General features: G+C 36.8%; 1 protein-coding gene and 1 non-coding gene across 5 annotated transcripts in view; both read left to right on the top strand.

Moving 5' to 3' along the window:
- KANSL2 (KAT8 regulatory NSL complex subunit 2) overlaps positions 1 to 15,112 on the top strand; it is a 44,064-nt gene that overhangs the window by 14,630 nt on the left and 14,322 nt on the right. For all 4 annotated transcript variants that reach the window (XR_003567524.1, XM_027844360.1, XM_027844359.1 and 1 more), the window contains exons 5-7: positions 214 to 377; positions 622 to 788; positions 6,216 to 6,312. Coding sequence is in view for 3 of the 4 variants with exons in the window: in XM_027844360.1 (XP_027700161.1) it covers positions 214 to 377; positions 622 to 788; positions 6,216 to 6,312 (428 nt within the window). In the remaining variant the exon portion in view is untranslated. The remainder of the gene's footprint in view (positions 1 to 213; positions 378 to 621; positions 789 to 6,215; positions 6,313 to 15,112) is intronic.
- LOC114029847 lies at positions 6,410 to 6,544 on the top strand. Its single transcript, XR_003567536.1, has one exon. It is a non-coding gene; the product is annotated as a small nucleolar RNA SNORA2/SNORA34 family (small nucleolar RNA).

Here is a 15,112-nt window from a genome sequence, read left to right as displayed (position 1 = left end):
CTGGCCTATAGCTTAGTCTATGTTTAATAAATGCTGTTGGCTGGTAGACTGACTGATTAAAATAACATAACAATTCAGATATAGAGGTATAACATTCTTCTAGTCTTGCCTCTCCATCTGTCCCCCCCCCCCCCCCCCCCCAAAAAAAAGATGATTGGGTCTTGCCGTTTTGCCATTCTGCCCATTCTGTGCTTGGTTACTGTTTTGTTCCAGACATGCTGGCGTCTACACAGCTGAAGAGGTGGCCCTGATCATGCGTGAGAAACTGATTCGTTTACAGTCTTTATACATTGACCAATTCAAACGACTTCAGCATCTATTGAAAGAGAAGAAACGTCATTATTTACATAACCGCAAGGCAGAACATGAAGCCTTAGGCAAGTAGCGTGCCAACCCCAACAAGTTGACCCTCTTTTCCTGAAATGTACCACAACTGTGATCATTCTCATTGCGTTTTGGGGCACATGTGCCGGGGAGAATAACATTTTTTTAAATACTCTAGTTCCTCTTTGCCAGAAGTTTTCTCTGTTTACTTCTGCTAGTTTAGGGTCATGTCTTCAAAGGTATACTAGGGTGGCACTGTCAAGGGGGATATGTCTTTTGACTATTGTATCTTTCCAGGTAGTAGCCTTTTGACAGGTCCAGAGGGACTTTTAACAAAAGAGCGGGAAAGCTTGAAGCAACTGAAATGTCTTCGGCGCTACCGCCAACGCTATGGTGTGGAGGCGCTGCTACACCGACAATTAAAAGAGCGCAGAATGCTGGCCACAGATGGGGCTGCCCAACAGGTACTTACTGCTTGTTTAGGAGTTATATTTATATGTGGTTACCGTGGTCAGCCTTGCCTTGTTCTTTAATTTTGGCTATCATATTTACTAATACTATGCTCTTTGAAACTCTATTTTTGGTAAAAGAGAATCTGTTGCACCGTGATAATCTTTGTTCCCAAATACGAGAATTTAGTAACTAAACTTTGCTATAAAGAGAAATTAGTTTGGAACTTGGTTGTGATGTAGTATTGATGGGCTCTGTCAGGCCATAAGAGGTAGGAAGATAAGGAAAAATTCTATTTTTTAACCGGATATCACTTAATAACATTATCACCCACTCTTTTTTTCTTGTTAATGAATGAATGGAAAAGCATTTATTAAGTGCTTACTAAGCAAATAGAAAAATGACAGTCCCTGTTCTCAAGGAGCTCACATTTTATATTACTTTATTTTTTAAAATAATTTATTTTTAGTTTTCAACATTCACTTCCCTAAGAGTTTGAGTTTTAAATTTTCTTCCCCTCCATCTCCTCCCACCTCCCCAAGACAGCGTGCAACCTGATATAGGCTCTACTTACACGTTCATATTAAGTATATTTTCCCATTAGTCATGATGTAAGGAAGAATGAGAACTAATAGGAGGAACCACAAGAATGAAACAATAAAACAAAACAACTGAAGAAAAGGAGAGCAAATAGTATGCTTCCATCTCCATTCAGACTCCATGGTTCTGTCTCTGGCTGTGGATAGCATTTTCCACCATGAGTCCTTTGGAGATGTCTTAGATCCTTGCATTGCTGAGAAGGGCTAAGTCTATCAATGTTAGTCATCGCACAATGTGGCTGTTACTGTGTACAAGATTCTCCTGGTTCTGTTGATTTCACTCAGCATCAGTTCATTTAAGTATTTCCAGGTTTTTCTGAAGTCTACCTGCTCATCATTTCTTATAGCATAATAGTATTCCATTACATTCATATACCACAACTTGTTCAGCCATTTCCCAGTTGATGGGCATTCCCTCAATGTCCAATTCTTGGCCACAACAAAAAGAGCTGCTATAAATATTTTTGTACATGTGGGTCCTTTTCCCATTTTTGTGATCTCTTTGGGATTTAGCCCTAGAAGTGCTATTGCTGGGTCAAAGGAAACGCACAATTTTATAGCCCTTTGGGCAGGAGCTCACATTTTAATTGGGGGAGACAATGCATAGAATTTCTTCTGTGCAAGAGGGTATCAAACTCATGTAACTGAACTTTTTCATTTTTGCCCCCATTTTTTTTTTTTCACATGTGGATTGTTTCCATCCAGGCTACTGTGGGCTGAGAAATGATATAGTAAAACAGATGGATTCCTTTAAACCCTTTCAATCTAAACCAGGTTTCAGTTTTGGTATATTAAGGTATTTGAGTAGCCTTCTGGTATGAATCGTTTGAACTGAGTATCTGCGCTTCCTTGCCGTGTTTAAATAATTTATGTGGAACTTGTAGCAGTAATGTGTTTTTGCTTTAGGAAGGTGGTACAGGTATTGAATTTCCATTTTATAATTACAGAAATGTATTAAAGGAAAATGACAGGCTACATCCCACTAGTGCTTTACAGAACTGGTTGAATCAGTATCATAAACTCTTAGAGAGTTGGAAATCATAAGAATAGCCCTATTTCAGGACCTTAAGACTCTTGTTTCATTTCTATAGCACCTTGTTTTAGCATTCATCTTCTCACTCTCATGTGCCTGCAGTTTTTCTTTCTTTCTGAATCCTTCCCATTGGTCTACAAACAGGCAAGTATACCCAGTCCTAAAAAACATTCCCTTAATCTTCTTACTTCAGCTGTTTCTTTTCTCTTTACTGCTAAACTTCTTGGGAAAAAAAGCAACATGTAACAGTGGATAGAGTACTAGACATGAAGTTGAGAGCAGATTTGAAACCTGCTTCAGATGTTTGCTGGTTGTATGACCAAATAACTTTTACAACCTCAGGTTTCTTATCTGCAAAATGGAGATAATACTTTAAAATATCTGCTTCACAGGATTGTTGAGATGAAAGCACTTTGTAAACTTAAAGAATTATGTAAATGTGAGGTGGTTTTAGTAATAAAACTTTTTTTTTTAACCTCGTCACTATCTTGTCAATTCCTTGAACTCTAATTTCTGCCCCTATCACTGTATTGAAACTGCCATTTCAAAGGTCATTAAGCACATAGTATGGTTCAGTGGAAATAGCTCTGCATTTGGAATTATTAGGTATGAGTTTGGATTCTGACTCTGCACCTTACCATAAGCAAGTCAGTTTCCTCATTTGTAAAATGATTAGATGACCTCTTAAGTTCTTTTATAGTTCTGTGACCATGTGATCACCAAACTCTGTGGTCTTTAGTAGCACCTTATGGTTCTGTTTCTCCTTTTACCATTCTAATCACTTCTTTGTCTTCATTGTTTCCTTAATGTCAGTGTTTTTCAAGAGTCTGTTCTTAGCCCTTTGTCTTTATTGTCTCTCTGAAGGTCTCATTCATTTCTGAATGAGAAACTACTTCCTCTTTGTTTTCAGAGATTCCCAAATCTGTATTTCTAGTTCTGACTTTTCTTCTGAGCTCTAGATTTGTATTTCTAACTATTTTCTGTTCATTTCTGCCTAGAGCTTCCAGCAGCACCTCAAACTCAGTATATCTAGAATTTAACTTCTTTTCCCTTAAATTTAATCTGCTCTATTCCTTATTTCTGCTTGTGGCACAACTATTTGCTATTCCCCCAAGTCTGTAATATTGGGGCTATTTATTGCTCATCCCCATCCTCCCTTTCACACCCTGCCGATTCTGCTTCTATAAACTTTTACATCATTTGTTCCCAGGTGCAGTTGATAGACTGCCAGGTTTGGAGTCAGGAGAACTCCTCTCCGAGTTCAAATCTGGCCTCAGACTCTTAATAGCTGGGTGACCCTGGGCAAATCACTTAACTTCGTTGGCCTTAGTTTTCCTCATCTGTAAAATGAGCTGGAGAAGAAAATGGCAAACCCCTTTCTTTGTCAGGAAAACCCCAAATGGTGTCACGCATTACAGGACATGACTGAAGCGACTGAACAACAACAAATCTTCTGTTCCCACTGCTACCACCCCTAGAACAGGCCCTCTTTGTGCCCTATTTAAACTACGGTGTGTAATAACATCGTAACAGTTATGCCTCCATGGTCTTACCCTTTCAATCCATCCTTCATAGGCTTCTCCAGATAATCTTTTTATTTTTTTTCATGTATAGATCTAATTGTGTCATTCCTGCTCAAAAATCAGGTGGCCCTTTCTTTATCTACTTAGTAGAAGTCAAACTCCTTTGTCTAGGTGCTCACAATTGAGCGCTCTCTAATTTTTCCAGTCTTTTCTCATATTTTCTCTATGCACTCTGGATTCCAGCCAAATTGGGCTGTTCTGGCTTCTTAGACTCTTCCCTGCCTCCTCCCACCTTTTAGACCTTTGCTCACGTTTCCTAGGCTTGGACTTCCACTTTTTGGACTGTTGAATTTTTGTCCATACTTTCAAAACTTAATCTGGTTATTACTTTCTTTATGAAATCTTTCCTTGGCCTCCCTTTGTCCATGTGATACTTTTTATTTAGGCCCACTAAGCAAATAAATGATAAGATTACTTCTGGAAAGTACATGCCAGTTAACTGCATATCTATTTACCATGTTATTATGTCTCCTTAGACTAAAACTTCGTTCCCTTGCCCACTGGTCTCCAATGTGTGTTGTATTCCTTAGTCAGAAGATAAGTTTTTTGTGTCTCATTCACCTTCAGGACTGTACGTTTCACGGGTTTGGGGATCTTGTTTTTATGAAATTTGTTTTGGTGTTCTAGGAATAGTGAGTTCTTAGTGTTTATTGAGTAAGTACCTTTATTGACCTTGGATTTACAATGAAATAGCAGAATTGTTAAGGACAGGCAGTTTTTTGTTGAGTCTGATAGGCAGCAGCCAAAAACTTGCATGTGAAGTTTTTTCACAGATCTAAGATAAGTAGTATTTAAATCATTTTAAGGCTTAAAAGGTAGCACCTTAATTACATTTGAAAATGATTGGGCATGTAGTAGAATTTGAGATACTGCTTTCTATACCAACTGAAGCTTCTAATTGATCTTTTAAAGGAAACTGTAAGGATAGAATATTGACTTCAGAAGCACAGGTATGAGTCTCTTAATGCCAGCTTAAGTGGTATAAAAATGTGTTTCCTGTTTTGGCCATCTAGATTCATGTGTTTGGGGGATAAATTTGAATCTCTTCGATTGCAGTTTTAAAATCTAGAAAAAATGTAAAACTACTATTGGGTGAAATTGACCAAGAGTAAGTGTTACTTCTTATAGGCATGTATGTATATGCTATATTATTCTTCTCAAATTTAAAAGATGAATGATTAAAGAAGTGTAAATGAATAGCTTATGAGTCATATCACATGCAACATTTTCTGGTTTTGAGAGATGATAATCTTCAAAGTATTGCTTTTTACCCTTGGTGCTGAAATTTTACTTCATGGACAAGCAATGAGGTGGAAAGCCTACTGGACTGAAAGCCTGGAGACCTATTTTTTTTTTCTGGCATTTTAAATTTAGGTTTGTTTTATTTTAAGTTTAGTGTTAATTCCATGCTATGTTTCAGTAAGAACAATACAGATTCTGTATCTGTGGCTCTACTCAGATATCCAGTAGTACAAATTAGCTTCAAGTTACACATACTGAATGGAAGAGATTGAGTGAGCAAAGTACCCCATAGTAGTTTAGGATAAGAATACATTGGATTTTGTGTGATGGGTAAGAATATGTTGGGTTTTGTGTGATCTTTGTTTGGTTCTAAGTTTCCTTAATCTTAACTGAATTTGGACAAGATCTTGAAGGTCCCTTTCAGCTCTAACAGGTTATGATTTTATGATTGGATTTCAGGGAGAGGCCAGACATCTTAAACAATCTATTTTTAAAGGTGACTTGGAAAGAATGTAGATTAAGAACTATAGAAGATTGGAACAACTTTGGACTTCAGTAACTTCACTACCTCTCTAAATAGTCATCTGTCTTCTTTGGCTCCTTAATGTGGGTATTCTCCTAGAGGTTGTCCTTAACTCTTTTCTTCTCTGTCTACATTATCTCCTTGGCAATGTCATTCATTCCTGTGGCTTCAACTACTGCTGCTTTGCTCCCAGAGAGATTCCCAAGTCTCTATTTTTAGTTTCTGATTTGTTGGTTGAGGTAAAATTTGCATTCTTTTCCTCAAAAGAAGATATTTCTATCAGAAGTGTACATAAATAGAATAACACAATTCTTAACCATATTCAGAATTTTTAAGTGTCTGGGAAGAACATTTCATTCAGTTCATAACTGAGAATTTCCATTTCATGTAATTTTATTTTATCTTTTATTATGACATTGTATTATTTTCTTGAATGACCCATTCTTTCTTCTTTGTTTCAGGCGCATACTACTCGTTCCAGTCAGAGGTGTTTGGCTTTTGTTGATGATATTCGTTGTTCCAACCAATCTCTTCCGATGACCAGGCATTGTCTGAATCGTATGTTTTCACCTTGTCTATTTGGGTTATGATTTTTCCAGATGGAGTGAGCTGTAATGGTTACCAGTTCTCTTATTTTCAAGATTTCACTTTTCCATTGGCCCTGAATCAAGACCAACAGTTTGTTGGAACTGTTGGTTTCAAACAGGAGCCTAAAGAAATGTCATCCTACAGTCTTCTGGCCATTTCAGAACATTATAGAGAATGGTCAGTTCATTAGGAAGAAACACTTGAATTATTGGAAATGAAATGGTCTGTGTATTAATAAAATAGTTATTCCTTTTTTAATGGAATGCTGAACCTATTATTGAATGGATAAATTACAGCATAAAATCATTGTGAATAGATAAAAATCTTAGTTGACATTGAATTTCTGCATGGATAACTTAGAGAAGCCATTTGTCTTTATGCAGCAGTGTGGTATAGAACTGTCTTTTCTTGTTATGTATCTAATACTCATCTTTTTGAGGACTTCCTGCTCCAAAAATTAGGAAATAGATTTTTTTTTTCTTTTGGAGTTTGGCCTTTCACTCCCCCCAAAAATAGGAAAAAATGGGCCAGTGAAACTGTATTTCCCAGTGTGCTTCCGTTTTAACTCTTCACCAAAAATTCTTAGCTAAGTTTTAATTTTTTTCTTTGAGAATGCACCTCCAGTTTTATTATGGAAATACTTTGGGAAGGAAAGTTTTGCTTTAGTTTTCTTTTATGTGTAAGAGTCAAAGTCTGCTATCACAATTTATTTAAAAAATGAAATGGGATGTAGAGCTTAACTAGTAATTTTCTTTCTGTAGTCAGTACTCTGCTGCATTTTAAGCTACTATGGTCCTCTTTAACAAGAAGTTATGTACTTAATTTTAACCTGTGTTCTTAATTTCTTATCTCCTAGAAGTATGTGACTGTCTTTGATTATGAGTTCACTTTTTTCTGTTAACTCACCTGATGGGTAGAGCACTAGATTGAAAGTAAAAGAAGTTGAAAGTTGTTCAGTACTTAAATATACACAAGCAAGGGGGGAGTGGGAAGGGTAGGTATTCTCAGGATGTTGTAATAACAGGTAGTGATGGCTTTTTTCAGTGCCACAAAAGAAAACCTTTCATGGTTATGATTGTTGTTAATGAAATTGGTTGGTTTTGCTAAATACATTCCCTAGAAACTAATCATGTTGTCCTTTGTACTATGCTTGCAAGTCTGATTGATAAGTCTAAAGCTGTAGCTTGTATTTTAAACTCAACCTTTGTTGATTAGCTATATCTTCAAGGCTTTGCCTGAGGTGAGATGAGTTACTGAGGTGAGATTTATAAAGCACATAATCTAGGCAGTTGATTTGAATTGTTCTATAGTAAGAATTTTTTTTAAAACAAGTAGTGTAAATAATTAAATGTGATAGCATGCATATATCAGTTTGAGGAAGACTCTCTGGAGTAAGACTTAAAATCAGCTAAGAATAATGTAGCATCCTGTTGATCTAACTTAAATTTTGCTTTTATTAACCAGTTAGATCAATTTGCTTTCAATTTTTGTTCTCCCAGAGTTTTGTTGCCAGCTTGGAAGTGTACCATCTTTCACCTTTGCCTGTAGCTTTTAAACGCTGATTTTTAAAAAAACTACTAAGCTTTTATTTTCTCTCCTTTCCACTTTCCTATCTCCAAATTGAAAGGAAAAAAGAAAAGAAAAACAAAAGTCTTGTAACAAACAGGCAAAACAAATCCACATAGAGGTCATGTCCAAAAAAGTGTCTCTCAAGTCCATCCCCTTTCTGTTAAGAGAGATGATATTAACATGCTTCAGTAAAGGTCTTGGGTCATAGTTAGTCACTGCATTGATAGAAGTTCTTAAAAGTCTTTGAAAGTTGGTTTTATTTAAATTATTATTTTTGTATAAATTGTTCTTCTAGTTCTGCTCATTTTCCTTTGCATCAATTCATATTACCCAGTATTCTCTGAAGTTGTTTCTTATCACATGTATCACAATAAAATAAATTTTTCTCCTGGCTTTGCTCACTTCACTCTGGATCATTTCAAAGAAGTGTTATCAGGTTTCTCTGAAATCATCTTTTTATTCTTTCTTATAGTATAATAATACCATTACATTTATATACCATAATTTGTTCAACTTTTTCCCAATTGATGGGCATCTCTGTAGTGTCTAGTTCATTGCCTTTACAAAAAGAACTGCTGTTAGTATTTTTGAACATATAGATCTTTTTCCTCTTTCTTTAATCTATTTATTAATCTATTTATTTACTCATTAATAATTGAGACAGCTAGGTGGTCAGTGGATCCCATAACAGGAAAACCTGAGTTCAGATATGGCCTCAGACACTTAGTAGTTACGTGATCTTGGGCAAGTCACTTAATCTCTGCCTCAGATTCCTCATCTGTAAAATGGGAATTATGATAGCATATACCTCCCAAGGTGGTTGTGAGGGTCAAATGAGATATTTATAAGGTGCTTTGCAAACCTTTAAGGACTATATAATTGATAATTACAACTACTACTAGTCTAGTGGTATTGTTGAGTTAAACAGTCTGCAGAGTTTAGTTATTTTTTTTGTCTCTCTGCAATGCAACTTCATAGAATGTGTTGAGGAACTTGGTGCTCTCAAGGTGATTCTTTGTAGTCAGACCTTTCCAAGTGGAACTTTGCTGTTTGTTTCCTTTCCTTTACTATCAGGTGCTGAAGAATATGGAGCCAAATGGGGTATGTTCCCTTTGAATCTTAGGATAGAGATACCTGATTGAATATTTCTCAGGAGGGCTTTTAGTTTTCCCTTGGTAATCTACTCTTTTCTGACTAATGGGTCCATTTACCTTAAATAGTTTCTTTGTTATGCTGGGTCTTGGGAGAGTGAGCCGGGGAGTGAGGTAGGTAGAAGGAAGTCATGCATCTGGCCTCCTGTCCCTAAGTCCTCCAGACGGATCTCTAAAATGCACCAGACTGACTCCTAGTGGAGAAATCCAGAAAAAATCATAGTGAATTCTTTGGCCCAGGTTGGTGTGGGGAGACAGATAGGTCTGCAGATATGGGGGACAGATTTGGGGCTGGAGCACAAAGCACATGGAGGATTTTAGTGCCCAAGGATAGGTTGCACACCAGTACAGAAGGAGATCTTAGACCTATCCCAGGGCACTGCCATGGGTATAGGTGCCAACTGGCAGATTTATCACTCACTACTGGTCCTGGGTCACAGATCCAGGGCAGATTGAGGAGACCTGCATACCACTTAGGGAGGCCCTGGGTAGTGTACCAAGAAAGGAGGAAAGTTCAGAAAACAGCAACAGCAGTGGTGTGTCTCAGACCTCAGGTGCAAGAGCAGGGTAGCACTTCCCAGCATCTAGCCCAGTTTGTAGAGCAGTAAGCAAGGCAGGAAACCCAAACCAAAGGGGAGCCTACAGTTCTGCCACTTTGAAACAACAGAGCTTTTCAGCCAGTTCATAGGGGCAGACTCTTGCAAGAGTATATTCCTTGCTCAAAACCAAATCTAGGTCAGGAACTCAGGGCAGCAGTCAAATTTGGCTCTTGATCAGACCTTAGACCCTTTTGAGATCACTGAAAGTTTATAAGTCTGTCCCAGAATAACACAACACTCCAGGAAAGCAGCAAAAGGATTAGCCCAGATCTTCCCTCCAGAAGTGTGGCAGAGCCCACCCCTAACATCAAGTCCAAAGTCAAGAAGTAGGCTAGAAGAATAGACAAATAAAAGAACCCTACCATGATGAGCTATTATAGTGGCAGGGATACCCAGGACACAAACCCAAAAGATAATGACTGCAAACATTTCATTGCCATAGCTTAGGCTTAATTACAATTTTTGGAAGAGATGAAGCAAGAGTTAGAAAAAAGTAAATTTTTTTTCTTGTTGAGGCAATTGGGGTTAAGTAACTTGCCCAGACTCACACAGCCAGTAAGTGTTATGTCTTTAAGGCTGGATTTGAACTCAGGTCCTCCTGACTCCAGGACGTTTTAAAATGTTTTTTATCGGTGGAATGAGAGCCCTAGAGGAAAAAAATTAGAAATGAGAGCTGTGTGAGAAAGAATTGGAATGGGATTTAACAACGTGGCACAAGAGGTCCAAAACTTTGCCCAAGCAACAACTTCTCTGAAAATTAGAATGGACCAAATAGAAGCCAATGACTTTATGAAGCAAAACAAGGAATATTAAGGCAAAGTCAAAAGACTGGAAAAAAAATGGAAAAATGTAAAGTATTATAGGAAAAAAAGCTGACTTGGGTAACAGAACAAGGAGAAAAAATTTAAGAATCGGTGAACTGTCTGAAAACTCTGATCAAAACCATAGCCTCAATAGTCATAGTCTGAGAAATCTTAGAAGAAAATTGCCCCAAATCTTTTAGAACTAGAGGGCAAAATGGAAATAGAATGAATTCACCGGTCACCTCCTGAAAGAAACCTCAAAATAAAAACTCCCAGGAATGTGTTGGCCAAAATCCAGAGCTTCCAGGTCAGATAAAAAATACTGCAAGCAGTCAGAAAGAATTCAAGTACCTAGGAGTTGCAGTCAGGTTTGCACATGATTTAGCAGCCATTATAATAAAGGAGTAGAACTTGGAATGTAATATTTCAGAAGGCAAAGTATATGGGCATACATTCAAGAATAACTTATCCAGCAAAACGGTATAATACTAGTGGGGAGGGGGAGAGTAGAAATAGGCCTTTATTGAAATTTTGGACTTCTGGGGCAGCTAGGTGGTAGAGTAAGTAGAGCACTTGCCCTGGAGTCAGGAGGACCAGAGTTCAAATCCAGCTTCAAACACTTATTAGCTGTGTGATCCTGGGCAAATCACTTAACCCCGATTGCATCACCAAAAAACCAACAACAAAACTGAAATCTAGGACTTCTAAGCATTCCTGATTAAAAAGAGCAGAGCTGGGGAGAAACTTTGAATTTGAAACATAGGAGTGAAGAGAAGCGTAAAAAGGCAAACACATGAGCAATAAAAAAGGACTAAACAAGGCTGATTTGCTTACATTCAGATATGATGAGATGATACCTGTCCTCTTTAAACCCTATCATCATCAAGATTTATAGAAGTCCAATTAGACAGGGATTGTAAATAGTCCTGTTATATCCTAATGATCTTAGGAGCATACAAACTGGAGGGTATGGGTGAAGGAAAAAGAAGGTTAGGGGAAATGATCTCACATAATTGGGTTGCACAAGTAGGTATCTATGAATAAGGGGGTGTGGGGAGTGGCTGTCACTTGAACCTTTCATCTGAACTGGAAACACCTCCCACCCCCCACACACATACACACAGCTAGATTAAAAAGGTCCATGTCACTCAACAGGAGAAAAAGAAGGAAGGGGAGCAAGAGAGATTAGGGAGTTGTTTAAGGGGAGGTATTATTTCTGAGCAAAACAAACTGAAGATGTACAAAATTTCTTAGGACTTTTTGAGGTGACTGTGAATCTGAGGCAGTGCCTATAAACTTAGATAATAATAATAATGATGATAATAGATAATCAAGTTGTGATATATAAATATGATGAAATACTGTTGTGCTGTGCTTTTATCAGTATAATGACCAATCAGAATTCTAGAAGATTTACGAGGAAATATGTTCCCCTCCTCCTTATGAGTGATGAAGAACTCAGAATGCAGAACGAGAAAGTATTTTTTGCACTTGGCCAGTGTAGACATTTGTTTTGATTTACTATGCATTCTTATGATGGATTTTGTTTCCCTTATGTTCCCAATTTGGGAGGGGTGAGGAAAAATGATGGGGGTGGGAAGGTGATAAGGCTGATCTTGTCTAGTTAAGGAGAAATAGAATATTCTTTTAAAATGCAGCATCTTTAAAAATTATGTATTTTTTATTGATATCTTGTTTTTTTAATCGTCTCATTTTTTGAGAATTCCCCTCCCCTTCTAACTACCTAGCAAAGCTGTCCCTTATAACAAAGAATAAAGATGAAAAGAGTTTAGCAAAACCAACTAACATTAGCTCTGCATTATGATGTATGCATAGTCCACGTGGCACACTGCAAAAAGTGGAGTGAGGAGCATTTTCTCAAATTTTCCCTAGGGCCATGCTTGGTCATTATAATTTCACAGCATTCTTTTTTCTTTTTTTTTCTTTCTACTTATTTTGTTGGAGTCATTTTACAAACACACACGCACGCACACGTGTGTGCATGAGCATATGTACATATATATTTATGTATTTTTTTCCTTTATTGCAAACTTTGCTTCAGTTCATCTATATCTTTAAATTCTTCATATTCTTTATTTCTTATTGTGGAGTAATATTCCATTACATTCATGCATTACAGTTTGTTTATTCCCCACAGCATCCACTTTTTTCCAGTTCTTTGCCTAGCAAATTTTATATGCTTCTTCAACCTCAAAGAAGCTGATTCTTAAATGAGCTTTGCCTTATTCTTTCTGATGTTGGTTTAAATATAACATAATAGAATAAATTTTAAACACAGTTGTTAGTTTTCTTACAGTAGTAATGAGAGTAAGTAATAGTAATATCCTTAAAGTTTCCCAGTTTTAAATAGGTATGAATTATTGCTTCTGAATCTTGTCCTGTTCTTTTGGATTTGCATTTTTTCTTCTCATCCATAGTTCCTCCAGGAGGAGAGTTAGAAGAAAGGAGGCAAGTTGAGGTGAAGGAAGAAATCCCTTTACTAAGGGATTTCTGTTAAGGGAGCTATGCTAAGAGTTAGTTATACCATCAGTTGTTGCCTGTCTGTTGCATGGATGGCAGGCAGGTGTGATAGGGATCTTGCCCTTGGGGTATTTATTTTTTATGTTGCTTGGAATGACTGATAAGATGAAGAAGTTGTGCATTGACAGCTATTTTTTTGTGATTATAATCATAAAATCACAGAAGCATTAAAAAATTTTTTAAACCATTTTTGTGTCTTCTGGTTATTTCACTCTTAATGGTGTAGTGCTATGAAATGAGCACCAGCTCTGGAGTCAGGACTTGGGTTTAAGAGCAAAGGGAGTGAACCTGGGCAAGCTGTGTACCCATCCTCATTCTCAATTTCTATAAAATACGAATTAGGCTCAGTGGCTTCTGAGGTCCCATCTCTTTCCAGATCTGTAATCTCATAATCATTCTTTTAAAAAATATTCTCCACTTAGTATTACATTTAGGAACTTAGTTTTAAAAGACAAGTAGTATTCTTATTCCTTGTATATTAGTAGGTATGTGAAGTGGATATTTTTGCCTTCATTTAGCATCAGTGAGACTTCTATACTTTTTAACTGGTTATTTTTTGATGGAGGAAGACAAAGTGGTTATTAGTAGACGAAGATTTCAGAATCTGTGTAAAACTGATGTGTCTGAGGCCGGATTTGAACTCGGGTCCTCCTGACTCCAGGGCCGGTACTCTATGCACTGCGCCGCCTAGCTGCCCCTGGAAAATGACTTCTTAACTGATTGTGTTGGAAGGCAATAGTAGACAACCATTTGTTGGAATTACAAACTCTACCTTAATAGGTTTTATTGGGCTAGAACCTTTATTGGGATAGTAGGGAAGATACAATTAATCTGTTGCTATTCTAGATTTTGATTATAAATCTTAGGTTTTCCATTTTTAAAGCAGGTTAGAAATGTAAGGTGATGTGTTATTTAAAATTATGATCTGTGAAATAGGGCGAATTTTAATGTGATGCAGAAATTATCTAACTCTTCTGCCTGAACCAGAAGTGGAGAATATCGTTGATGGATTTTTGAACTGGAGCTGTAAGGGGGTAGTCCTATGGTGACTCTGTTCTTCATGTAGGCAAAAGAAGGGAAAAAAGGTACCTATAACCTGCTAGCACTCATAGCATAAGCAAAGTTCTCCTATTTATATTTATGCTCATGTTTGTCGATTAAGGACTAGATGAATGTGGAATGTGATTTTTTTTTTTAAATCTTTCTGCCTTAACTTTTTTTCTTGAAATGAAATAAGTGAAACTCACTTCAAACCTTAAAATACTATAAAGTTAGCTATTATTAGCTATTAATATATACCACATATAATCAACTATTATTATTACTATTACTAGTAATAAGAATAGTAATAAGAATTGCTTATTTTTAGATAAATTTAAAATGAAGATTTTTGAGTTTGGCAGGAGAGCACATACTGGTGGGAAAGAGCTTTGGGCAAAAACACTGTGTAGGGGCAGCTAGGTGGCTCAGTGGATAGAGCACTGGCTCTGGAGTCAGGAGGACCCGAGTTCAAATTCCTCCTCAGACACTTGATCACTTGATACTTACTAGCTGTGTGACTCTGGGTAAGTCACTTAACACCAACTGCCTTGCCCCCCAAAAAAAGCACCATGTAAACATTAAATGGTGTTCTTAATAGAATTGCTGTCATTGTCATTTTAGATTTTGACTCTCAACCTGGAGAGAGAATAGTAATGTAGAATATTCCTTTGGAATTGTTCCCATTTCCAATAATGCCTAGAAGTGAATTGTATATGTGCTTTGAATAAGAATGAGTTTCTAGGAATATTATTAATATTTTTCTTTACTCAAAACTTTATTTTCTGAAATTGAATATTGATTAATTTTTGTGTCCTTTAAATGAATTTATCACCCGAATTATCATTCATGTATCTCTGAGGACACAGACATTGTTCCCATTTGACAAGATAGGATCCTAAGACAGAAATTTAAAATTAAGTTTTAGGATAATTTTATTACTTAATTTGAAAATCACTTTTCTTCTCCTTAATTATGCCATTTGGTATCTTGTATCAGATATAACTGTAGTTGTTCTGTGTAGCCCAGTTTTTATTGTTTCCTATGCTTGAACATCTTTCAACTCTTT

This window comes from Vombatus ursinus, unplaced genomic scaffold (genome assembly GCF_900497805.2).
Source record: "Vombatus ursinus unplaced genomic scaffold, bare-nosed wombat genome assembly UNPS02014941.1, whole genome shotgun sequence".
In the NCBI taxonomy this organism is placed as follows: Eukaryota; Metazoa; Chordata; class Mammalia; order Diprotodontia; family Vombatidae; genus Vombatus; species Vombatus ursinus.
The sequence above is the reverse complement of the archived record's forward strand: the minus strand, read 5'-3'. Positions and strand labels throughout refer to the sequence as shown.